The 26,020-nt window shown below is 30.7% G+C and overlaps 3 protein-coding genes across 4 annotated transcripts; 1 reads left to right on the top strand and 2 right to left on the bottom strand.

Annotated features, from left to right (window-relative positions):
- Positions 1-9,234: 9,234 nt before the first annotated feature.
- LOC105642028 (LOB domain-containing protein 42) lies at positions 9,235-10,442 on the top strand. Its single transcript, XM_012226701.4, has 2 exons — positions 9,235-9,551; positions 9,644-10,442. Exons 1-2 carry the CDS (start codon positions 9,362-9,364, stop codon positions 10,183-10,185), a joined length of 732 nt encoding a protein of 243 aa, XP_012082091.1. The 5' UTR covers positions 9,235-9,361; the 3' UTR covers positions 10,186-10,442.
- A 2,816-nt stretch (positions 10,443-13,258) lies between these two features.
- Positions 13,259-15,133, bottom strand: LOC105642026 (zinc finger protein CONSTANS-LIKE 16). The gene is made up of 2 exons (XM_012226700.4): positions 13,857-15,133; positions 13,259-13,714 (listed from the first exon to the last, which is right to left on the bottom strand). The coding sequence occupies exons 1-2, from the start codon at positions 14,913-14,915 to the stop codon at positions 13,457-13,459; spliced, it is 1,317 nt and encodes a 438-aa protein (XP_012082090.1). The 5' UTR covers positions 14,916-15,133; the 3' UTR covers positions 13,259-13,456.
- A 2,450-nt stretch (positions 15,134-17,583) lies between these two features.
- HMT-1 (Homocysteine S-methyltransferase family protein) lies at positions 17,584-21,512 on the bottom strand. Of its 2 annotated transcripts, XM_012226698.4 has the most exons (7): positions 21,201-21,508; positions 21,059-21,115; positions 20,456-20,661; positions 20,201-20,330; positions 18,266-18,469; positions 18,095-18,166; positions 17,584-17,981 (listed from the first exon to the last, which is right to left on the bottom strand). In XM_012226698.4, the coding sequence occupies exons 1-7, from the start codon at positions 21,369-21,371 to the stop codon at positions 17,823-17,825; spliced, it is 999 nt and encodes a 332-aa protein (XP_012082088.1). In that variant the 5' UTR covers positions 21,372-21,508; the 3' UTR covers positions 17,584-17,822. The 2 variants fall into 2 exon arrangements, with proteins under 2 accessions (XP_012082088.1, XP_089571858.1); XM_089715732.1 differs by lacking the exon at positions 21,059-21,115 and having other exon boundaries at positions 21,201-21,512.
- Positions 21,513-26,020: the final 4,508 nt, after the last annotated feature.

Here is a 26,020-nt window from a genome sequence, read left to right as displayed (position 1 = left end):
AAAGTTAACAGAGAAAATTTGAAAAAATTTACTATTTTAAAGGGTAAAATAAAAAAATTTCTATATTTTATAAAATAATTCCTTAAAAAAAATATTTTGTTAGGGGGGGCCAGATTGAGCTGGTCCATTTTGATTCAACTTGGTTTTTTACATATTTGATTTTATTATTATCGTGTTAATAGAAAAGTTCAAATCTTTTAATTTGGTTCGGTTTACATTAAATCTGAAAAATAGTGTAATGAATTTAGTTAATTCAATTCAATCAATTACCTAAATTAAGTCATAACCTAGTAGTAAGTGTATATACAGCCTAGTAATATATCTAAATTCGAATCTCACTTTCGAATATTTAAAAATAAAATAAAATTCAGTCAAATCTATGTGTTATGCTGGGTAAAGTAATTTAATTTGGACTAACAAGCAGAAGAATTAGCATAATTAAATTTATCTCCAAGCGAATTTTGTTGCCATCGTAAAAAAAAAAAAAATATCAACTTTAGTCCTTTTTTTTAAGGAATAGCTAAAGTAATTTTATAAAAAAAAAGGGAGATTTGCAAACGTAAGAATCATTTATATACATATATTTTATTCATAGAATCATGTATATTTTAACATCACAAAGATTTCATACATATAACAGATAAAAAAAGTAGCAGCAGTTAAAAGGTAGACGGACTTTTGTGTTTGTAAATTTGTATAATTTAGAAACTGGAAATGCATAGTATTTTATTTTGTTTTTGCTATTTCCTGTTAACTTTTTGTCCATTCTGGGAAATAAAAAGCATGTACAGACAAGTTATTATGGATCGCAGACAGTGGCAAAGCTAAAAGCAGGAAAGAAAAATATTATTATTTGCAAAAAAAAAAAAGGTAATAATAAACTTAAGAGGGGTAATTAAAATGTTTTTTAAAATAAAATAATAAAAAAATGCATGGTTTTGCACTATGCGTGAAGAAACAAAGAGAGGGTCTGGTCTCGTTTTCTGGTAATTTAGGGGAGCCATTGAGAAAGAAAGTGCAGAGAAACCAATGTGAGAAAGCGCCACGTATTATGCGGCGCAAGAAGTTAAAAAAGCTGCAAGTGATTTTGTAGCCGTGCTTTTTGTCTGCTTGCAATTTGGATTTGGAATCAAATCGACGTTTTCTTCTCTTTCTCATCAAGACAATTTAGCTCACCAATGCCATTTATTGCCTCTAAATTACTTATGTTCCCTACCTTATGCTAATATCACCTCCAACCATTAGAGATACTATATTACGTTTAGACCGTGTTTCCACAACAATTTAGAGAGGAAAGAAAATAGAGGAAAACTATAGAAGAAGTCTTTTTCTCTTAACGTTTGGATTTTTGAGAGAAAAATAAGGAAGCAAAAATAATTCTATAAATATTACTATTTATGTAAATAATACTTATCTCATTTGAAATTTCACTTTTTTTTTAAGAAAATTATTAAATTTATTTAAGTTATAATAAATTATTGAGTAAATTGGGGGTAAAGTTGTAATTTTAATAATTTTTGTCTAACTTTCCTTTTAAGTTGGAAAGAAAATGTGTGGCTTCCATAATTTTTTTTGTTCCTCCAATACCTTTTTTTATTCCCAAATAAGTGAAGGAAAAAAAAAAAACAATGGACACTAGTTTCCTTCTCAATTTTCTTTCCATCTATATTTTCCACCAATTCAAACATAACATAGTATTTTAATTTTAATTTTTTTTTTGTTATTTTGATAACTAAACGAAAAATACTATAACTTAAATATCCAAATTTTTTTAGAATTAAGTATCCAAATAGTCCCTACTATTACTTCTTCGTTGGCATCCGATTTGATCTAACGAGATGCCATGTGATCATGACACATGAATTTCGTGTAGCAATGCCAATTAAAATTCCCTCCTTATCCTTCATTTATTTAAGCCCCAGTTTCTGATAAAAATCAAAAGGATTAAATATTTTCGAGTCCTTAAATTATGACTAAATTAATATTTAAATCTCTCAATATTTGAGTAATTATTTTAAAAGACCTAAATAATTATGTGATTACACTGTGAGGTCCTTTCATTCAAATTTCTACCTCTTTTTTGTTTATACGGGCTAAAAAGCAAATATTAAATGGGGGTTAAATATTTTTGAATTCTTAAATCATGATCAAATTAATTCTTAGGTCTCTCAACGTTTTGAGTAATTATTTGCTTTTCAGCGATATGAAAGAAAAAAATTTAGGAATTTGGATGGAAGGACCTCACCATGTAACAACAACATTGTTTAGGTCTTTTAAAATAATTACTTAAACGTTGATGGATTTAAGTATTAATTTGCTCATAATTTAAGGATCCGAAAATATTCACCCAAATCAAAATTCACTTTCATAAAAACCAAAGCCAAAATCCGAACCTTTTGTAATCTTAAATCTTTTATTCATTTGTTTACATTGTTCCTAGGAATTTATAATAAGAAATTTTTTTCTCTTTTTCTCATCAACCAAACAAAGTACGAAAAACATTAAACACAAAGACAAACAAAACCCACGAAGCGAACTCACTTATTATGCCAAAAAAATGAAAAGAATTATATATTGTAAGAAGTAAATTTTGATTAGCATTATCACGTAGAATCAACGTGTCTTGATGATCTGGCATTCTATTAGGGGAAATAGGATGCCAGCAAAGTAATATAAGGTTCAATTTATTCTTATTCAAATTTTCAATTGTCCATCTCAGCAAGAAATGTTTAATTATAAATTTTGAAGAGTTAAGACACTCGAACTCGACTAATAGTGTTTTGTATTTAATGCTAAAACAGAAAAAATAAAAAATTCAAATAAAATTAACCCGATTCAACTTTTTATATTTTCAAACCTATGGAATTGAATTGAATTGAATCAGATGGTTGGGGTTGTGTGCAATCCTAGCATCAAGTGGACCAACGTGCCTTACATGGAAGGTACAATTTGGGTACATGTTTATCTATGTTATGAAGAGTGCACATGGGGCTGATGGGCCAACCTAAAGCCCTTACTCGACTTGTCAAATAAAAATTATTGATGGTTTTGTGTTGGACCTGAGTGTGTTAAATAATTGATGGGCCAACCACAAGCCTTATTAACTGTAGGATTCCTCATAATTGGTTTTAATTGTTAACATGTCATGTGCCAGAAATAATCTGCTTTAATGAATTTATTATTTTATTATCGAGGAAGGATGGGAAGCTAACTATACACTCCCAATTGGAAATTCATGAAAGTAATTCCTTCAACCCACCACCTTTTTTTTTTTTTTTTTAACAATATATTTGGTGAATCGCAGTAAAATGTAATGTAATAGTGAACGGTGTATTATATTCCCTTTTGTTCTAAATATAAATAATTTTTTAGTGATTATTTTATTTTAAAATATAAATCGTTTTAAGTATTTTAAAAATTAATAAATAAAATATTTTTGATATTATCATTATTTATATTTAATATAATAACATCTTTCACAAGTAATTTTGAGATAAAAGTAATTTGATCCAACGTCTTTCATCTTATTATAACCTCGTGCCAAAAACTTTATGCGGCTTATCTTTTGGGACATGGGAATATAACATTACATTCCAATATGATTTTTTAAACTGAAATTCACATGTACTCAATTCAAAAAACCCCATGCAGGTGCTAAAATATTATAGGGCCCAATACCAAAGCCTGGTGGTGGCCCAAGAAGGGACATATCCAATTGCAAGTCCATGTTCATTTAAGCAAATAATTTTTGCTTGTATATTAATAAAATCTTTTCAAAGAAAGAACATTTGATAATTATATAAACGTTTCTTGCAACTAGTCAATTCTGTGTCCTATCAATCAAGCAACTATAAATCCTGATCTGTTCTGCTTGTAATCAGGCTTCAATTTATTGTTGATAATTTCTTTCATGCATTTTTACCTGTCGTTTTGTTGCAAGATATAAACCCAAGAAAGCAAACTTAAAACATTGGATGCCACTACCAGACCTAATTAAAGAAGAAAAATGAAGCACGATAACCGTGAAGCCCTCACCACTCATTACACACCAGATATAGAGGTTGTCTTTTCCAAGTTTTTCACTTCACTTTTGTCTTCATTTGTGGAATTTAAAGCAGTATACCTGAATTTGAGTCATACGACATATCAATCTTAACACCTAAGAGTCGTACGTTGCACGGATGGACATGCAACAACAAAAAAGCATCTTGTACACAGTTGCCTATTCTTGACTGTAACTAACCACTTCCCATTTTCTTCTTTTCTTCGTTTTCCACTTGCTTTGAATTGCGATAGGCTCATACCTCAAGCTTTCAAGTCTCCCATTTCCTCGCATTTTGCAGAACAGAACCGCAAGCTATCATATTTCAAGTTCCAAGACCACCTTTCTTTCTTTCCACTAGCTCGACAAACGGTCAGAGTCAACAAAACGTTCAATTCAAGTCAACAAAGCTAATTGTTATTAACTTATTATTAAACGCTAATTAAGATCTCCCAAAACCATGTAAGTACATTGCCTAGACATATATATATAGGAACACGTGCATGTAATGCTAGTAATATTATATAACCAAACACTTGAGAATTGTTTCCTGGAAGGAAATTTAATATGGCTGTACCTAAAAAAAAGAACTATGATCGTACGAGGTATCTTGGAAATAATGTGTTTAATCACTCTTTCAAATAATACAATAATGGTCGAGGAATCTACACAATACCACAATTTGCTCTCCATTTTTATTCCAACTTGCAGGAGATTAAAAATAAATAAATATTAACCTGACAAGTTAATCCAGTTGATAAAGACGAGCATTCAGTAAAAAAATATTTTGAGCCTAATATTTCTATTTTTAAGTTTATCGTATGCTAAAATGAGAGAATACATCCTTAACATTATTCGAAAAGAAATTTAATTTCTATATTTATAATTAATTGATATGAAAATATTCCTAATAGCATGTATCCAAGAAAAAAAAAAAAGTGAATACATTAAAAGGCAATTTAAAATTGTTGGACGAAATAGGAGATTTTAATTAAAGAACCACAAATTGACAAGATTTGATAAAGATTAATTAACCTGAAGCAAGCAATCTATAAACAAATTCAACAAGTAATTGAACTGTAAAAAATATCAGATTATACATAATTAAAATTAAGAGAATGCCTAAAATGGATTAGTATGTATGCCTATTGAGTGACGTAAAAGTGAAGGTAGATATATAAATATATAAATCTCTAATTAGTATGCATTAGTAAGATTAATCTTTCTAGATTTAGCAGAAAAAGAGCATGTGGAATTCCACAATTCCACTATTTAATTATGTAAATTTGAAGTCCAAGAAATGTAAAATTGGTTAAAGAACGAGTCATCAATGATCAAAGTCCAAGTTTGTTGAAGTCATTCCATTACCTTAAGAAGATTAGTCAATGTGTACGCATTATTTACTCTGCATCTCTTTGAATAAGAGCATATGATATACAGCTTTGAGCGTTTTCCTTTTTAGAAAAAAAAAATAATGTAATTTTAGAATAGTTTGAGATACAAACTATTAGCCAAATATAGTAATAAATAAATATTGGGACGCGAATAATTATCCCCCAGCCTTAGGTATTCATCATTGCTTGTTTTTATTACTAATGTGAATGAATGGTTGGTCTTCCATAATACAAATTTCTTTGAATTCATAAAAAATGAGGATCCACTATGTGTTGATATAATAAATATATATAATATCTAAAGCAAAAAAGCTGAGATTATTAAACTATCATACATGTTCAGTTGATATATCCATTATGTGTTGACATTTTTTTAATTATTTTTTATTTTTATTTCTTTTAATTCCAACATTAATTTAGTTAAAATTTAATATAATTAATATTATTTAATGAATCTAATCTTTTGATTTCTGTTTATTTAAAGTTATGAATTCAGTTTTTTTAATAATCAATTAAATTAATGGTATTATTTTTTTATTTTCTATTTTATTTTATTTTAATTTAAACATGATCAATTGAGTTGAAATTAATATTATGAGTTCATTTTTTTTAACAAGTAACTAAATTAATAATATTATTTATATTATTCTAAATAAGAAACTTTTCTGTTCCTTCAGTACCATAAATTTAATGTTTTAATAAATTAAATTAATATTATTATTAATATTATTTCAAATAACAAAACTTTCAATTTCTTTTTTTTTTAATAATTGATAGAGTTAATAATATTTTTTAATGTATTATTAATATTATTTCAAAATAATAAAAATTTCAAAATTTTTTTAATATTTCCTAAATTTTAAAAGAAAAATGAAGGTTTGAATTGTAAAAATTTAATTTTATATAATTAAATATAATTAAACCAAATTCTATCAAAATAAGTAGAATTTTAAAATAAATTCTACGAAATTATAACAAAACTACCCATTTCTTCCTAGCCTTCTATTTTTTTTTCCTCTACCCTTTCTAATATTGCTTTGAAATAATTTATTTGTTTTAATAAAAATAAATAAATTATTATATTTTATAAAATAAACATAAACGGTATTGTATTATTTAGTTTCATAACATTATTATTAATGGTATTTCGGAAAATAAAACCAAATGATTTTGTAATTGTAAATTTATTTCAAATGTAATTCTATAAAATTGAATTGAATTAAATTGTATTTTTAGATTACACATATCAAAGATGAAACATTCATTTGCAAATGAATTTTATTTTGTTTATAAAATAATTTCACATTTTAAATTTATTTATATAAAAATTGGATTATAAATAATTTAAAAATAAAAAACAAATTGATTATTTTATGATCTATCTATTTGAGTAACAAATTGACTGAATAACCATAATTAGCGCCAGCTCAAAGGCAATTGAATGAAAATGCCCAAAAATCTATAATGTAATCAGGAAAGAAGGCATAGAATCCATGAATAAATACCAAACCAATTACCAAATTACAAAGAGACATATATACATTTGCCTTTCAAAACCACTGGCGTTCACTTTCCACTGTGCAGCCCACAGAGACACTGTGCATACAAAAGCGGTTTCACTTAACATTTTCTATTTTCTAACTTTTTGCCCTTTTCTTTTCTAAATTTTCAAAAAGAGCCCTTCTAGTTGTACGGACTCCTGAAAACCAGGATTATTATTATTTTTATTTTAAACTGAGCAGTGAGCATAATCATTTATTTAGTTTCGTTTTGATTGTATGAGACGTGGCGATTCGGTTGATGTTTTTTGGTCTAAACTCGTGCCTTCCACGCGTTTCTTTTCTTGGACTCCCACCTTTCATCTCCTGCTCCTTCCCTATTTGCTATCCTGCTTGTTCCGGAATTGCGTTCCGTGTCCTTCAGGTTCAGGCACACTTTTGCAGTTAAAAGATGTTGGAAAAGACCACCTAACAGCCTGATCAATAAAAAAAAAAAAAAGTGAAAAATTTATTTACGTCGGGTCTATTATCCCATTATACACTAAACCAATAAAATTAATCGTTTTTATTAAAATAATAGTATTACTGACTATACATTTAGAAAAAAAATTATAACATTTTATAAAAAATTATTAGTTTCATTGGTTTGATCCATAAATAGGACCATAAACTTGATCTAGGTATTTTTTTTTTCAAAAATAGACAATTTTTGATTAAACTTAATCTCGAGAAAGATGAGAAGTTAAATATGTAATTACTATTATTAAAATAAGCGGTTCAAATGTAAATGCTAATTTTACTTATCAGTACTCCAAAATTTAAAAATTAAATAAGAAAAACTTATAGAAGTAGCATGTTTATGCATATATAATTGTTGGAATTGGAAATATATAATCCAATATATAATTACTATAATAGGGCTAATATTTAGCCAGAAGTAAGTTAAAATAAAGAAAATTACTTGTCTATACTTGCTATTTATGCCTATCCATGTATCAAGTTAATAATGAATTGTTATTTTAACAAATTGGCGCCATCTATTAATATTTTGTCCACTTTTCCAGTAAAAATACAATAGCAGCATGTAACATATAAAACCCATAAAATAGCAAAGAAATACGCATTAGCTACTATGTTCTTGTGCAAGTAATCCTTATTTAATAACCTGAAATTATTATTTCCTCTCTCCATTTTTATTTATGGTTTTTCATAAATTATTTTCATTAATTTATGAAAATAATGAGGATCCACTATGTGTTGATATAATAAATATATATAATATCTAAAGCAAAAAAGCTGAGATTATTAAACTATCATACATGTTGATAGTTTAATAACCTGAAATTATTATTTCCTCTCTCCATTTTTATTTTCATTAATTTGATCCATAGGTGAAGCCATGTATCCAATTTAAGTAAATTTGTTCCTGATAGATATGGATTTTTTTTTTCTTTTTTGGTTCAAGAGGAAAGGCGAAGTTCATGAAAACAATAAGTAAAGACCATTGTATGCCATATCATAGGCCTCGTGCATTATGCACGAACATAAACCAAAAGGTGGGACATTTAAAGCGTGAGAGTTTAGCGAATAATAGCCTGTCAAAATCAGCCAAGTAAGCTGCACAGAAATTTACTGCGCGGTAAATATGGTTTGTAGTGCAACTATGCTGCCTCTTACTCCATTTCCAGCATAGATGTTATGGACAAATATGTTTGAATGTTTTTTTTTCCTTTTTTCTTTCTTTTTTTTTTTTTTTTTTTTTTTTGAGGAAAGTATCTTTGAATGCTTTTTGTTAACTTGTAAATTGGAGAAAGCCAACAAGATATATGAGATCCAATAACAAAAATAAATTTACTATAATATATATGTTTTTTAAATGAAATATCCCAATTTGATTTTTCAAACTTAACGTGAAGAGTAAAACATTTCGAATTCGAATTATCTTTTACCAATTTAATGAATTAAAGAGTTATTATACAAATCAAAGTGTTATTTTGGTTCGCTCCACCTTTAAATCGAATAAAAAAAACATTTTTTTTTTCTTTTAAATTTTGACTCATGTTAAATCGTGTTGGAGAACATCTAAAAAAAAGGAAAATGGGAGAGAGTAGAGGACAAAGTGGTAGGATTGTAATAAAGTTGTGCATGTAGGTTAAAATAGTATGAAAGCATAAAGCCAAAAGAATCCATGGCTTTTTCCAAAGAGAAAATACTCACAACTCCAACTTCTACCTAACCAAAGATAAAAAGTTGGAACAAAACCCCTGGTTTTCTGCTCTCTCTCACACTCCCTTTCTAAACCGCTGCGCTCACCTTCCCTTTCCTTCTTTCTCCCTTATATACTCTCTTCTGTTCTCCACTTCTCTCTCTTTCTCCATCTCCGTACACCCTGTCCTTAATTTCTCTCTATCACATCACTCACCAACATGAGGATGAGCTGCAATGGCTGCAGGGTCTTACGCAAAGGTTGCAGCGATGACTGCACTATCAGACCTTGCCTTCAATGGATCAAATCCCCTGATTCTCAAGCCAATGCTACTCTTTTCTTAGCCAAGTTCTATGGCCGTGCCGGCCTCATCAACCTTATCGATGCCGGTCCTCAGCACCTCCGTCCCGGTAATTTTCAGGATTTGAAACCCCTTACTAATCTCTTGCATTTCAATACTTAATCGATATTATAACGTGCTAATCTTTGGTGTTGCATGCAGCTGTATTTAGGTCACTGCTATATGAGGCTTGTGGAAGGATAGTGAATCCCGTGTATGGTTCAGTTGGGTTGCTCTGGTCTGGAAATTGGGCTCAGTGTCAAGCAGCCGTTGATGCAGTTCTTAGAGGAACACCGATAATGCAAATGCCTTCCGCTCCTGATGCACCGCCACCACACTTGATTGATCCTTTCAAAACCTACGATATTCGTCATGTGTCCAAGGACTCTAGCTCTGTTGAACTCAACAAGGTTAAGAACAGAACCCGATTCAAACGGCCAATTAATAAGCCAACTTCTCCTTCTGAGTCAATTGGTCGAGTTAACCTCGGTGACTTGAGTTTCGAACAGTTTCGTGAACCCTGGTCGAGCCAGATGGCGAATGGGGATAGTAGCAAAGATGATGAAAGCATGTTCTCCATTGAAACAGTAGAGGATGTGAACCGGGATCGTGAACCGAACCAGAACCTGAATAATAGCGGAAGCGATGACGGAGATGAGGTTGCTGGATTAGAGCTGACTCTTGGTTTGGTTCCAGTGCAGTAATGCAAAATCTTGGTTCTTCTTGGGTATAGGCATAGCTGAGTAATTTTTTGTTTTTCTTTTTTAGGTAAAAGAAAAGGAAAATGAAGAGGAAGCTTTTCTTTTCCCTTTTTCTTTTTTCAATTATCCCTTGAATAGCTTAAGTTGTTGTAAGAGTTGGGTTTTGGTGTATACAATACAGCAATGCAAAAGAATCAAAAGACATATACATAATGTATATGCATATAATTTTAAATTTTAATTACATAATTTATGTTGGAGACCGATAATTTTCTCAAATAGAATTCGAGAAACCTTAACAACAACATTTTCATTTTCTTTAATGCTATTTGCAAGAATATATGTGATAGAGAGAATAAAGGAGCTAACAAATCAGGGCACAGAATGAATAAGCAAAATGAATTTATTTTTGGCGTTAATAATTGGATTTCATCCATTGAATAAGGGAAATACATAGTAAATGGTTATGATGAATGGGGTAGGTGTGGTTGATAGTTTGGTGTTGGAGATGACAGTGAGGTCGGTCCACGTAAAAGGATGGATCTGTAAGAATTGAGACAGCTGCTGTTCATGCATGGTGTGTTGGGGTCTGTGAGTTTCCAAGTTTCATTGCATGTATTGGTTCTTTTCCTCCGTGTGGACTTCACGCTTCTACTTTCCTGGTTGGCTGATTAGGTCCTATATGGTTCATTTTACGAAGGCTTTGAATTTCACCACTTATTACTATGCATTTTAAGAATTTTCAATCATTTTAATGCTATGATTTATGGCAAAGACTTACCTAGACTTAGGGGGAATAGTACTGGGTCTGGTAGAATAATCGAATCAAACCAATTAATTTTAATTTGATTTGGCTAACATTTTATCATTTGGTTTGAATAGTGATAACTAAACGACTTTCAATTTTCGTTTTGATCACTTAGATAGCTAACCAAATTGATATTTAGTCTACACTCAAAATAAATTATTCAATTTTAAATAATCGAATCAGACTCAAACCAATCTGATTCAGTTCAATACCAAGTCATTTCCACACTCTCTAATTTAGGTTCGGTCATCTTGAAATCTGTTTGGTTAGATTGATCGAATCAATTTGATTCTGTTACATCAAATGCTCAACTTTACTTGCATTCAGCGTATTGGTCTACCAATACGCCGAACTACACATAATATTTTAGTTCAAACGAAGCAATTTTCAATCATACATTGAAAAAAATAAAATAAAACACTAATATTTTCTTAAAAACACTAATATTCTATCTATTTATTAAGAACCATTAACATATTGTTATCATTTACTAATGCCTATTAACGACTTATTCTACTGTAGATAGATGCTAACTGGCTTCACTTCCGAGTCGTCTTCAAAACTAGTTAGGTCAGAATGAGTTTAGAAATGTAAAATATTCAATAGCTAATGCTATATATGGTTCATACCACAAATCCTTTCCCCATTTTTATCCTTAATTTATACTTTCGTCGTTTTTTTTTTTTTTGAAAAGAATACTTTCGTCGTTTTATCATGTCGTTTATGCTTCTTCATTTTTGTTTGTGCTGTTGGGCTCAATGGGCTTTTGCTACAAGAACGTAAGTTGTAATCACTTGATCCAAAACAAAACTGAAGCTCAATACAGAAGTGGAGAACCGAGGAATGTTTTTGGGTTGAAGAGCATATTATAATGTGTAAAGGAGGACCAATTTTTCATGATATTTACTTGGAGTTTCATTTTCTTAGACATGGACAGATTTTGCTTCTCCTAAATAATATAATGATTCAAAATTGATAAAAAAAATAATAATAATAAAACCCATATACCCAAACACACAAAGACATATATACCTATGGTCCCAACTAATTACTTTCATGTTTGGATGTCTTGATAATGACCATTTTTCCTGGAATATAAGTTTTGGTAAAGCTTCAGTAAAGATAGAGATTAATCTATAGAGAAAATATTTATGGAGAGGCGTTGTCAAGAATTTTGAAATAAAATTAATTTCATATAAAAAAATGTCGCAATACTCATTGAAAAATTATATATATATAATGTTTAATAGTGGAGAAAGGCCAAATTTGAAATTTAATATTATGGGGCCGCTCTCAGTACTGAATCGCTATCAGATTCTTCCTATGCCCACCAATCATATCATTGGCAGTTGAATTTTGATTCTGTTTTTCTTAATTATTTACCTTTCTTAAAAATATTCATTTTACAATACAATAAGAAATACTTGTAGAAAATTGAAATCATCTTTAAAAATTGATAATTTTTCAAATACAACCATAAAAGAAAATTTCTATAATATTAAGTTTTATTTTACAGAAATTTATTACGCCTGAATATCAAATATTAATGAAGGAATAGACTATATTACCAGACTATCTTAACGCAAAATCTGAGCTCAAAAATTCTGAAAGCTTCAGCTAATAGAGGAGGATTACACTCAACTGTTCGAGGTACAAATAGCCTACACAATCAGCTAAAATCAACGAGCATGATTTAATTCATGTCCTTGGAAAAATCAACCAGATCGAAGGAAATCCTTGCAAAAATTAAATTATATTGCATTTAACAAACTAGGCTTTTCTTCTTCTATTCAACGTACAATTATTTCCATTCAAAAAAAAAGTACAATTATTTTTCTTGCACTCACAGGCAGCAATTCGACAAGCACCATTCAGTTCCAGTCATTTTATCTCAAACTTAATGGAAATTTGCACTTAGCCCGCTTCAATTTTATTTTTTTATTTTTACATTTACACGAGATATTTAGATTCGTGTCCATTTTAACCGTCTATAAATCTGACTAATCTCCGCTCGCGCTTTGAGATAAAGGGCTGGCTCAATAAAGTTTGCATTATGGAGGATCGAACCTATGATCTAACTTATGATGATCAATCCCGCAAATGCTTTTATCTGGTTTCAATTGTAAATTTTCAAAAATATTTCCTATAAATAAATAAAAAATTTATATATCTTTATAATTAATTTATTATATAAAGTTTCTATTTAATTTTCTTATATAGGATTAAAGTATTATAAATATATATATTTAATATATAACTTACTTATAATAAGAACATAAAATAAGCCTTACAGCTCAGGATTTTTATTTATTCATTAGATACTGCACAGCCACCGGCCCCCAAAGGCCTAACTAATAATACATAATTCCTTCTTCTTCCTCTTTTTTTTTTTTTTTTTTTTTTTTTTTTTTTTTTTTTTTGGGAGATAAAAAAAATAGTAAATTCAACCTTGTAATTAATTAGCAATTACTTGGAATGCAAAGGAAAAACAGGAGCTGCAAAATTTGCCCTTTTAACAAACCTTCCTTTCATTCTTGGCCTTTTCTCTGCATTCAATTTCCTCACCTCATATCTTATTTTCTTTGAAAACAATCTTGTTCTTCTCTTCTCTCTATACCTCGACACTCTCGCTTCTCGCCCTCCGTCAGTCATTGCCGGCTGTATCCCTATACCGCCGTTATGATCTCCGTAAGAATGGTGAAGTACTTCTGCCCCATAAATTCCCTGCAAAATATCATTTTTAATTCAGCAAATAACGAACAAGTCAAGCGCCTGAATGATAATGCAGAATGAACTATTTAATTAAGAATAATAACAAATAATCATTGAATTGGAGAGCATGTAACAACTGTTACTAATTACGTACCATGCAGTCCAGCCAACAGTCGTCCGGATTGATATCCGGCTGGTTTCCGGTAATCCAAGGAGAGCCTTGACTTGCCCAAGCAGTAATAACTGCCTCATAATCTAACCTCAATAGTATCTTTCTTTTTTTTTTTTTATTAAGTTTTTCATCATCATCACCTTCTAATTCTCCATTCTTCTTCAATTCCACTTTCTCATCATCGTCTCCACAAGTTGTTGAATCATAGTCAAAGCTAAACTCAAAAGGCGGTTCTCTTGCCATATCAATTTCAGTATGAACCTGGCATTCCCTTACATCATCATCATCTTCTTCTTCTTCTTCCTTTTCTTCTTCAACCTTCACCTTTCCTAAAGAATACTCTTCTTCTTTACAATCCATAAGTCCTAATTCCTCCATACCAAACGACTCATTTTCAAGACCTCTACCAAGCAGACTCTCCACATCAGCAGAAAACTCTGCAAGGTCCATATCGGACGGCATAATCCCGCAACCATGTAAGCTTTGACCAACATCACAACCTAAAGAAGGAGTTTTCGATTCGACTCCATTAACATCACCAACTGTTCGATCAGCAATTATTGTTTCTGCTTCATTGGATACAGTTGGCGCGCATAACTCTGCGACAAATGGGTCAAAGATTGGAACCCTATAAAGTAACTGTTCCTCGTCATTTTCTTCATTAGATGTTTCATCTGAACCTAATTCAGGCACAAATGGAATATGATTTCTTATTTTCTCTTCATTCTTTGAAATGAAATTCACCGACTTTCCATGACGTGGTGTTCTTGCCTTTCTGGTGAACCCTTGATGCCAAGAAGGAACACAACTAGTACTCTCTTTGGAAAATAGATTCAAAGATTTTAAAGAAGCAGTTTTTAAACGAACCCTTTCATGTCGACGGGCTAATGAATTAGCAGAATGAACGGAAGAATCACAAGCTTGGCAAAGAAATGCATCATCAGCTGCACAATACCATCTTGCCCGTTTTCTAATACAACTATCACAAGCTCTTGCCGTTTTGCCACCAACGGCGTTGGCCACATTTTTGTGTGAAATCATAAGGGTTCTTAATAAAAACTTGAAACAAGAACCAAATCAAACAAAAGTTGAAGAAAGAAAGGAAATGAAAAGAAAATTATTGGGCTGCAATGATATGAATAGCAGCAGCAGTAGCAGAAGTGAAGTAGGAGTAGTTGTATCCAGTAGGGTGTGACCCACAAAGCGCGCTTTTTACAGTATATATTGGGTTTTCTTCTCCTTCCCCCTTCAGTTAGTTTAGAAGCACTTTTGGGTTTTGAGAGTTTTCCTCAGAGAAAGCGATTTGTGCACTTTAGGACCACAACAGGGCCTTATCTTTTTTTTAATTGGTTGAGTTTGGAAGGATAATCCTAATCTTTGGTTTCTTATTGGTTTGCTCTGTTATCATGGGATTTCTTGTGGGGTCAAGAGTGGGATGCTAATTGCTAAGGATGAGAATTATGGGTCTTTTTGAACCCATTTATTAATTGCTCTCTTTATCCAACTTTCCCCTGCCCTAAAATTTGAGGGAGACCCTTTTGTTGGTTTGTCTCCTTTGCCCCTTTTTACCGCTTTTAAGTTGAGACTTTTCTGTCGCGGTCCCTTTATCTATCTCCTTCTAAAAATTTTAGGTCTTTCTCCAATGATCCTACTATAGTGTATCTTAGAGGAGTATTGCCATTCGAAATACAACGGTATTGTAGGGGCAATTTAGTTCTATGTGATATACCAAATTCAAATCATTATCTCATGAAAGGCAAATTATTATTCATGTTGAAATTTAGAAGGAAAAATTAAATGCATATTCATTGTGATGCAATTTCAATTAAAATCTAAATAAGTTAGGTCAATTATGAGCATGGTCTAATGATAAGTATAAAAAAGTGAAATAAAAATTGAAAAATATATATAACAGGATTTCGGATAATCTCTTAAACATAATAAAATTAAGATTTAAGATTTAGGGTTTAGATTTTAGAGTCTTAATTATAATGGGTTAGGATTTAAATTTTAAAGTCTTAGTGTTTAATATTTAGGTTTTTCTAATTTAGAATTTTAGGGTTTAAGATTAAGACTTTAGAAGTTAGTGTTTTATAGGATCTATGATTTATATTTTAAGGTTTATGGTATATTATTTTAAGGTTTATGGTATATTATTTTAAATCTTTAAGGTCTAGGATTTAAGGTTCAGGGTCTAAAGTTTAATATTCGCTATATAAACTTATGTAATAAAAATTTATTTTTGAATTATGAAATAAATTAGTAACTCATTATAATGGGAAGTTAGCAATTCACGATAGCCATGCTGAAAGGATATGTACCTCTCTCCCCAATTACCTTATAGACATTGAAATGAAGTTTGAATAATTCCTAAACTACTTCTTGATGCATTAAGAAGCTTCACGAATGGATTGACTATTGAGAAGGTAATAGATCTATACATGTTGAATCAATTGAAAGAGACCAGTCGGAGTTTTAGGTTGCTGTATGTGGAAGAAGTAGCAAAAATTGACAAACCATTGAAAAATCAAATTAAGATAACAACATCAATATTACGCCCTGATTCAATTTGATTATAAAGAGATACGGATTAGATAATTGGATAACGATGATTTGGAAGTCTCATCAATGCCTCTAAAATCAAGCCAAGAGAAGAAAATTGTAAGGAGCTTTCAATGACAAACCTGTACATGCATATGCATATTCCTTCCCTGAAAATGACTGTTGCTTGTCTCTCTTCGTCTTTATCTCAACTCACGCATGTAAATTCAAAAAACTTACTGCGAGTGAATGATAACGTTTAGCTATTCGGTAAAGGTAGTTGATCTAGTTGTTGTTTGTCAGTTATTTTATTAACATTTTATTGAATATTAAAGAGTAATTTTATCTGCTCTTTTAAATTTTAATAAGTATTAGTATAAATACTCGGCACTATAAATAATAAAAACATATATTAAAAGTTGTTGCCCAACATTCAAAAGTTAAAAGTTTTAATCTTATTTACAATAATTTGGAATTTAACTACATTCCTGTTTAGTAAATTCACCATGTTGGTGCAGTGAAAAATAAACTATCTATATATGTTATTAGTAAAAATCTCCATTTCTAATCTTGTCACAAAATCGAACTCTTTTTAATAGTACATAAAATGGATGTGATAAACACCGTTAGATCGGTAGAAATGAACTTTATTCTCATGTAAACATTTCTTGCAAGGTTAGAGATTCGAAACCTGAAGTTGTTATTGCTGAATGGACTTTACTTTAATATTACTAATTCCAGCATAGTTTAATCTCATTGCATAAGCTGTGGTGCAATAAAAAAAATGTGAAACCGTCTATATCCGTCGCATTATCATTAAAATATAATTGGTAATTTTTTTTTTCTAATGAAATAGTATTATAAAAGTTGAAATATTTAGTTTTTTATCCATAAAATTAAGTGAGAAGACACAGCATATTAAGTATTGCTGGGCACAAGCCCCTGAAACAAAGCCAAAATTACAATTGTCTTATGGCTTCCAAATCCAATATTATTTTTTTATTATATAATTTGATATATTTTGTCCTAAGTTCCTGTTCCTGTTCCTATACATGTGTTGTTTATTTGACATATTATGGTCAAATAATTGTAGGCTAAATTTATATGAAAATATCAACAATTGCTTCATCTTTTGTCTCTGCACATTTTCCCAAAAAAAAAAGTAAAATAATCAAATTAAATTATGATATGTACTATTGGATTAATGCAAAATTTAAAGAATTGTATCTGATATATAATTTTCAAAGGGGGATATCCAAAATTCCCTGCTTGATAACCAGCGAAAGGTGTGAGATTAATAATATTGAATAGATGGAAGCCATGAAGAGCAACTATATTTCATTATAATGAAAAAACAAAATGGAAACGGTGTAGCTATTCTTGAGGGGATTGGACTCGAGGCTCTACCTATCCAGAAACTGCTAAGTCTCTTTGTTTTAAAACTTTTGAAATGGCTCGAATTGTAGAAGGTGTTGTTCTACAGCAGCCTCCTATTAGGCTAGCTCCTAAATCGTGCCATTTTGCCGCAAACAACTCGAATTTGTCATCATCAAAACAAGTTGATGGCTGTCAATCCACAGTACAGAATTAATAAAATTTCATCACAAGCTGTATCAGAACAGAAAAGATAGAATTTGTTTAAGTTAATCATTCAGAACGAAATTAATCACAGAACTCACCAGCCATCTTTTAGCTCTGCCATCCCATGTCTCACCGCTATTGGGATAAACAGCTATCCACTTCTCAGTCAACTGCAGGTGCAGACGCAAACTTACATAAGAATATAACAGAAAAAATAAATTGAGCTTGTTATTAACATTTAGTCAATTGTTTGAAGTTTAGTCATCCACCTCTTTAAATTTGCATATGAGACTTTCAATGAAATGGGGAGGTGCACAATTGATTCCGACTGCATTTATTCTGTTACTCTTATTTATTACATCAAGGCACTCCCGGAAAGTCTCCCCGGACGGGGCATTCTCACCATCCACAGAGCTGAAGCAAATCCAAGATGGAATCTTGACATTTTCTTCTTCAAGTAACTCAACACAGGCCTGTAAAATGTTATTCAGATACCATCATCAAGTGGCAACAGAGAGAAAAGTTGTTCTGATTGTTTAGGAGATCAAAAGGTTAGAATTTCACAAAAAGAATTTTATGCATATGGCCAATAATTTTCATTTTCATGAACGATATATTTTACCAAACGAGCAAGTCATGCGATGAGAATCTTTTCCATTTTGCTAGGGTGTCATTTTAGCCAGAAAGACAAAATAATTTTTTTTTTTTCAAAATAATGGGATTTATTGATGCCAGTCATTTAATGTAACAAGTATCCAGGAGATAGGCTTGCCGACTATTTTTAGTAGATAAATCAACTTAGACAAAGAAAGAAATGAAGGTTCTGATCCAAAGGGATTGAACCAAAGATATCAAAATGAGAAATTGAAGAGTTCTCAGCAGGTATAGAGGTGAGCAAAATCCTGTTTGAACAAAATTACTGAATTGGACTGATGAATTTTGGTTAATTTGTTTTCTTTTCCCCTTTTCTTCACACCTAAGAACTTATATAACTGAAATTTAATAATTAGTCGTTCATATATATATATATATATATATATATATATATATATATATTTGTCTTTTTCAATCTACAATGCAAGCTTAAATACAAGTTGGCTGTTTGCAGGGCCAAAAAAAATAAAATGCCAATTGAAAATCCCAAAATAAGATATTCTGTCAAAAGCAAATTATTCTATTCCAGTGCAGTCAATATGGCTCTTATAATACTCCGGTTTCATCGTTAGAGATAGAAATAGTCATTTAGTAGGTGAGCTAAAATCTATAGAATTGAACATGAAAAAGTTCCCTAACAACTATAAACCAATATTAATGCTCCAAAAAGCGTTTCATTTCATGGCTAGATGATAACATGACACAAGCAAAACCAATACTAACTGCAGAAAAAATGTATCTAGATAAGGGAGGTGGAAAGGCAGAAACTACAAATTCTTTGGCCTATCGCCCACAATGAGACAACTTCTCGAACAAAGTTAAGGAAATGGAAATGGAAATGCAGATAGCTTTCTGCATAGATTTATAGATAATCATGATCTATCTCTAACTTAGTGTCTGCCATCAACTGCTTTTTATGTTAATATTCTGTTATCTTATATTCTAAGGTCTAAAGATGTATAATGCACACATGAACAAACAATTACATAAAGGGAAAAAAAAGCATAATACTAAGCTCAAGAACTTCTTTTGATAAAGACCATGAATTTCCATAATGAGTGGTTTTAAGTACTTGTTATAGTCCACTTGGAGTTTGATGAATAAACGACATTATGTAATAATAAGTTGTGTAACAAATATCCTACCACTTTACAAACCAACACCTTAGAAATGATACAAAAATCTTTATGCAACAAGAAACAGAGATTGCCGAGGATTAACCCCCTTTACATAAAGGATGACCAATAAAAAGGATTAATTGGTAGCTTTCAAATCATATGTTGTTTTACAAGTTCAGTTCCTTTGTGCTTACTGTACCTACAGAAAATCACTGAAACTTTACGCATTCTGTTCTGTTTAGGACCAAATGCTTCATTTATTCATTTGTTTAGTGTAAGAACCAAACTATCACAAAAGTAAAATCATTTTTTAGCCCACTCTGTTCTTGAACAACCTCCTCTTGCTCACACCTATGATCCTACTACCTAATTATCACACACAATTCATATACAATCTTATCATACAAAAGCAGAAATGGGAAAAGAACAAACCTGTGCTTCAAGTTTATTGGGTATTGTCTCAAAGGCCAATAAATCTGGACCTGCTTCCATGAGAACTTGCAATCTGCGTCGATGAAAATCCTTGAGCTTTTCCAGATTCACATCTGGCCCATAATATCCACTGGAAGCAAACAACAAAAACACAATTGAAGCGTGATAAACATAGCCGTAACATTGTAGAAATTGAACTAGGAAAACTATAACGGCTAAAGCTTTAACAATGTAATGATTCTTGAGAGATGATACCTATACTCCGAGCCATCAGCAAGATACGCTCCATAGCTTCCAATGGAGGCTGCAACCAAAGCGCGGTTATATCCATTTATAGGATTATTTTTCACAGCATCCCAAAACTTATCACGTGCTTCAACAGCCAATTTAACACTCTTCTTTAGTAACAACTCTCCTTCTTCAATTGACAGTCCCATGGACACAAATCCTGGAATAGTAGCCTAAAAAATAGAATAAAACTAAAATCAAAATCAAAATCAACATTCTCTAGTAAATATATAGTGCATTATATCAAATAATTTGATTCTGTTCCACATCCATTTATCTAAAGCCCCAACAATCACCATTAAATACTAAATCATAAAACAACATTCAAATTATTGGCTCTTCAATATTCCATCGATTTTTATGGTCCAAGAAACCAAATTTATGACTCATAAAATACATTATGTTTGTTCTCGCTGTGTGACAAAATTTCTCACACTGTGCATTGAGGGTTTAGGTTTTAGCAGAAAAACTGCACGCTTATGTCATGAATAGAAACATGACATAAATTGACTAAAGAGTCGAACTTTTATACATACAAGAGAAAGAAAGAAAGAAAAGAAAATCAGAAACCTGGTAAGAAGAAGTGATCAAAATGTCAGCACCAGCCTCCAAATATTCCAAGTGAACCTACAAAATCAAAAATTGAAAATCCCATAAAAACAGAGCTATTACTGCATTGTTATATATTAAGCAGAAATTAAAAAAAAAAAACCCTTTTGATGAGGTCAGGGTCTTTGATCAGACAAAGAGCGCTCCAAAGAGGGTCGTTAATGGCAGCGCCGTGTGTTTCGAGCTGGGTTGCGAATCCACCGTCGATCACCGCACAGCCTCCTGCCTTGCAGACCAGATCCTCCAGCAACGTCTTCCTCTTCTCCACTCCCATCTCTCCGTATCAGATTTGCAAAGAGATGAAGTACGTAATGTTAGTTGAGGATGTAATGGCGCCGGACCAAAAAAACATACAGGTTCAAGTTTGAACAACCTCTTGTTTTATATTTGGATTTCAAAGAGTGTCTTCTTTTTTTACTAATTTTTTATTATCTGGAGGGGAGTTGTTCGGTTGGTTGGTAGGGTCATGGGCCAGCTTACCTAACTGAAGACTTCTCCTAGGCTCACAGATTATTTTACAAATATGGAATTATGGGAAAGAGCATATTAAGAATACATGTACATGTACACATATGAATCTGGACGCAATATCGTCAAAATTAGGGTTAAATATGGAACAGCACATGTCTTACGTAAGAGTATTTTTTGGACATAATGGTGACCAACAAACTCGCTTATGCCACCTTTCTAATTCTGCTTTTAAATCAAATCAATGAAAAAACCAGTGACTTGAAAATATACATGCTTGAAATGAATAAAATCAAAAGCCCTAGCTGACCACTTCAACAGGGAAAGCAAGTTTGGTGAGTACGGAGAAGAAAATAAATATTTCTATTTACTAAAATTGGGTTGGTTTGTAGCTCAAAATGGTTAGTGGGAGGAATAACGAAGTGCGTTAGTTATAATCACGGTTTTAAAATTGTCGGTTTCGGTTATAAAAAAGATTGAATCAAAATTGAATTGCTTTTAGATGATTTTTAAGATGGTTTTAAAATCGTTGGTTTCAGTTTTTTTTCGTTTTGAATTAAAATTAAATAATATGTTTTAAAATATTTTTTTATGATTTGGAGCTTGAATAAATAAAAATAATAAATATTGCTATTGAAAAAAACTAAATCTATTTAATAAAAATACTTAAAAATTGCTTTAAAAAACTATAATAAAATAAAAAAATAAGTTGAGAGTTTTTTTAAGAACATGTTTTTCACGGTTTCAAATTGGAATCGTCGGTTTTAAACTAAAACCGTCAGTTTTAATTTCAAAAAATGAAAAATCAAAATCAAACCTTATGGTCATGATTTAGTGTCGATTTTAACTGATTCAATTTTGGTTCAATTCAAATTTGAAACTGAACCATGACAATCCCTGAGTTGCGTGCTGTTTGGATTAAAAAAGTGGGCGGGGAAAGAAAAGTTTCAATCCTCAAATTAACGATGTGAAAGTATTTTGGCAAGTTACAAAAGAAACAATATTATATGAATCAAAAATAATAGTTCCGAAACAATCCCACAGGTTGGAATTCTCTCGGTGTTTGACATACTTTTAATAAAGATCTTCTGAATAAACCAAACAGGGTGTCGGTGGTGCCAATTGTTAATTGCAGTTTATTAAGTAATAAAGAGTCCGGAGTTGAACAAGGATAACATTTAATACTACGAAATTAATATTCTCAGTTAGAAAGTGTATGGCAGACCATAACTACTCCTGCAAGTCAGCTCTTTCCACAATTCTTTGAAGTTTGAATGTAGTATAGAAAAAGAAAGAGTCATGATTCATGAATTAGGTTTTGGTGATCTTATTCCTACATACTTGACTCCGTCTTTTCTATTCCACCAACCACCCGTTGTCTAACCTAGGTGGTGTGTAAAACATTCAAATTAAATCAAACACAGAACCACCCCATTTCAGTTCGGTTCGGTCAATTTGCTAAAATAATTTAGTTTTACAAATTTAGTTATTTTGAACTGAAATTATCAGTGGTTCAACTCGATTTTACAAAAATTAATCAATTAGACTTAAAATTGATTTGAAATGGTACCAAACAATCAAAATCGATGAACCAAATGATTTGACTCAAGTTGATTCGATTTAAATGTAAATTTCAATTTGGTTCTGATAAAAAATTTTGGTTTAAACCGAATCCACCGTTGTTTGCCTAGTCTAACCCACCAGACAAAGGTCTAAAAAAAAAAACTGCCCTAGTCATTGTCTTTCGTTTTGCTTTATTTTTAAAATTGAGCATCATGTTGATCAAAATTAATTTTTTTTAATAGTTGTTATATGTTTTAAGCAGTTGTCAGCTATTTTACTATGTTTTATCAAACATTAAAAAATAGTAGCATTTCATAATTTGTTGTCTTAAATTCTAAATACTAGTATAAGTTATATTATTGAACACTATATTAAAAGTTATTGCCTAGCAGGCGGATTTATATTATTTACAATCTGACTAATGATTAAATCTTAATGTTCTTTTATTTCTATTTAATAATATTATAGATCTTAGCGCTTGCAGATTTACAGTATTTATTTTGTTCATTAGGAATTTCTGAGAATTAAATGGTTCCGAGGCCAGTATAAAAGGCAATCTCCTAATAAAGATTTAAATTCTCAATGAAGGAAAGAAATTTCAATTTGTTATCAAGTCATTTATGGATCAGTTTAGAATACATGAATGGATTATTTCAGGTGTATGTAGTAATGACAGTAATTATTTATTCATAATATTTTATGTAAATAAAATTTGATCACTGATAATTGTGACGTAAAGGAAAATAGTAGGGTGGAGAATGAGGTGCAACTGTGTTTCTAACATGTTTCCTTGCAGCTTATAAGGAGGAAGACAACATGCATGTCCCCATGCACAAATACATGTTCCATTAGACTAAGTTTAATTTTACTCGTGCCGCATCATATCTATAAAGGAAAGCATTTTCAGCAAAAAATTTCTCCATCTATAAAGATAGAATACTTGATTTCTTGTTTATAAAATTTGAGTCCTTCTTTAGTAAGAAAGGCAAAATTTTTAATATCTAAATCAATAGAAACAAAAAATTATATGTTAGGGAAATAATTACTAAGTTCTTAATTTTCTTTTTGACTGAACCATGACTTCATCATTGGCCATCGATTAACACATTATTTAAATTTAGTTCTCATGTATTTCTATACTTAAATTAAGGGTGGTGAAATCAAAATTCGCAAAATCTGTAAAGTGAGATGCAGCTAATTAAAGGGGTATTGGTATATCTTAGACTCTTTTTTTTTTTTAATATGCTTATTTTCAATATTTTCTTAATGATCTGGAATCTCAAGATCTTAATAGTATGTTATTTTTTGTAGGATATTTCAAATCCACATAAAAGCATTTATAATTTTGACTTCATGTTCCAATTTTTTTAAGTTATGGCTGTCGAGTACTCTGCGCGGCATCCAAGCAACGCTTGAGCTCTACAGTTTACTAGCAGCTTTCTTACAAGTTAAAACAGTATATTAAGCAATTAGGATTTCAGTTAGGCCAGATTTTTAAAAGAAAATTACATTTGGGCATCGACAAGCCTAGTTCTGTAAGTGATTTCCTACTTCAATTGATTACCTTGCTGGTAGAGTCCGCCTAACTTGAAAATATAGTCCACTTGTACTTGTCTCTAACTTTTAATTGATGTTTTAAATAATTCTATCTAGTACTTGTAGTGCATTTCTTTTTTAGCTTAACAATATTAATATTATACTTCTATAGTTCTATTTCAATATAATTTTATCTAAAAACTTAGAAATTCATTTTCATGTAAAATTTAAGATTATGTCAGAGTACAACAAAGACCCTTGTGATGTAAATGGGATTAAATAACAACTCCAACTAGGTACAGCCGGTTCATTGAACCATCAATTCTAATTTACGAAATTGACGGTTCAAAATTTTTAAAATATTGAACTTGAACCAGTCTTGAACCGTCGATTTTGGTCCAGTTTCGGTTCCAATCGGTTCCGGTAAACCGACAGTTTCGATCACGGCTTCCGGCGATATTTTTTTTTTTTAAAAAGAAAAAATTGGTTCTAACGATACATCTTTTCTTTTGAAAATATTAATATAAGTTTAAAAAATATTAGTAAATTTTATTTTAAATAAATTTTAGAATACTCATACTCATACTCATGTAAGAATAATATTAATTAATTTTACAAAATAATCAAATAAATTATCACGTTATTTTGTTTAAATGTTATTAATTAAATAAATTATAAGAAAATTTTGAAAAATGCTTCAAAAGAATGTAATCTTAAACTTATTAAACTTATTAAATAAATTAAAAGGGTAAAAAAAATTTAAAAACAATATAAATTTAGACTAAATATTTCTCTCTTTTTTTACTATTTTACTTTTTAGATTTTTAACTTTTAAAGTAAAGTGTATTTTGAAAAAAAAAAAAAATTTAAGTAAAGTATATCACGTAGTAAAATATTATTGAGATTTTTAGAGATGTATAAAATAAGGTTAGTGATTATTATTCTGAAAATAAAAATAGAAAATTTCCAGTTCGAACCGGATCGGAACCGCCGGTTCAGGTTCAGATTTTAACAGTTGCATGAACCTTAACCTGTCCTTGAATTGCCGGTTTCGGTTCAAAATTTTAAACCGGCGGTTCCGATTCTATTTCGATTCATTTACAGTAGGGTTCGACTCCAGTTCAGTTCTGATTCAAAATGAACCGGTGGCCATGCCTAACTCTGCCCACCTGCTTTTACTAAATCGATTAAAACCTAAATACACTTGGCTGTCTCTCTAGTCCTTTGCTTGAAGGACTTTTGGATGTTCGAACTCCTGAACATATTAGAACCGGTCCGAGTACAAACAAAAAAAATCCCATAAATAGCAAATTAACTAATTACTACTAGCAACCCACATGTACTGCAATTCAGCCT

The sequence above is a fragment of the Jatropha curcas genome, chromosome 10 (genome assembly GCF_041381405.1).
Source record: "Jatropha curcas cultivar XTBG-Jc1 chromosome 10, XTBG_Jcur_1.0, whole genome shotgun sequence".
Taxonomy (NCBI): Eukaryota; Viridiplantae; Streptophyta; class Magnoliopsida; order Malpighiales; family Euphorbiaceae; genus Jatropha; species Jatropha curcas.
The sequence above is the reverse complement of the archived record's forward strand: the minus strand, read 5'-3'. Positions and strand labels throughout refer to the sequence as shown.

Excerpts from the sequence above, each read along its gene's own strand:
- LOC105642028 (XM_012226701.4), top strand. The coding sequence starts at position 9,362 with ATGAGGATGAGCTGCAATGGCTGCAGGGTCTTACGCAAAGGTTGCAGC. Across the intron at positions 9,552-9,643 it reads TCCTCAGCACCTCCGTCCCG|CTGTATTTAGGTCACTGCTA; the intron begins GTAATTTTCAGG and ends TGTTGCATGCAG.
- HMT-1 (XM_012226698.4), bottom strand. The coding sequence starts at position 21,371 with ATGGGAGTGGAGAAGAGGAAGACGTTGCTGGAGGATCTGGTCTGCAAG. Across the intron at positions 20,662-21,058 it reads TGATCACTTCTTCTTACCAG|GCTACTATTCCAGGATTTGT; the intron begins GTTTCTGATTTT and ends TCTATTTTTTAG. Across the intron at positions 18,167-18,265 it reads TCATATGCAAATTTAAAGAG|TTGACTGAGAAGTGGATAGC; the intron begins GTGGATGACTAA and ends CTGCACCTGCAG.
- LOC105642026 (XM_012226700.4), bottom strand. The coding sequence starts at position 14,915 with ATGATTTCACACAAAAATGTGGCCAACGCCGTTGGTGGCAAAACGGCA. Across the intron at positions 13,715-13,856 it reads ACTGTTGGCTGGACTGCATG|GGAATTTATGGGGCAGAAGT; the intron begins GTACGTAATTAG and ends GATATTTTGCAG.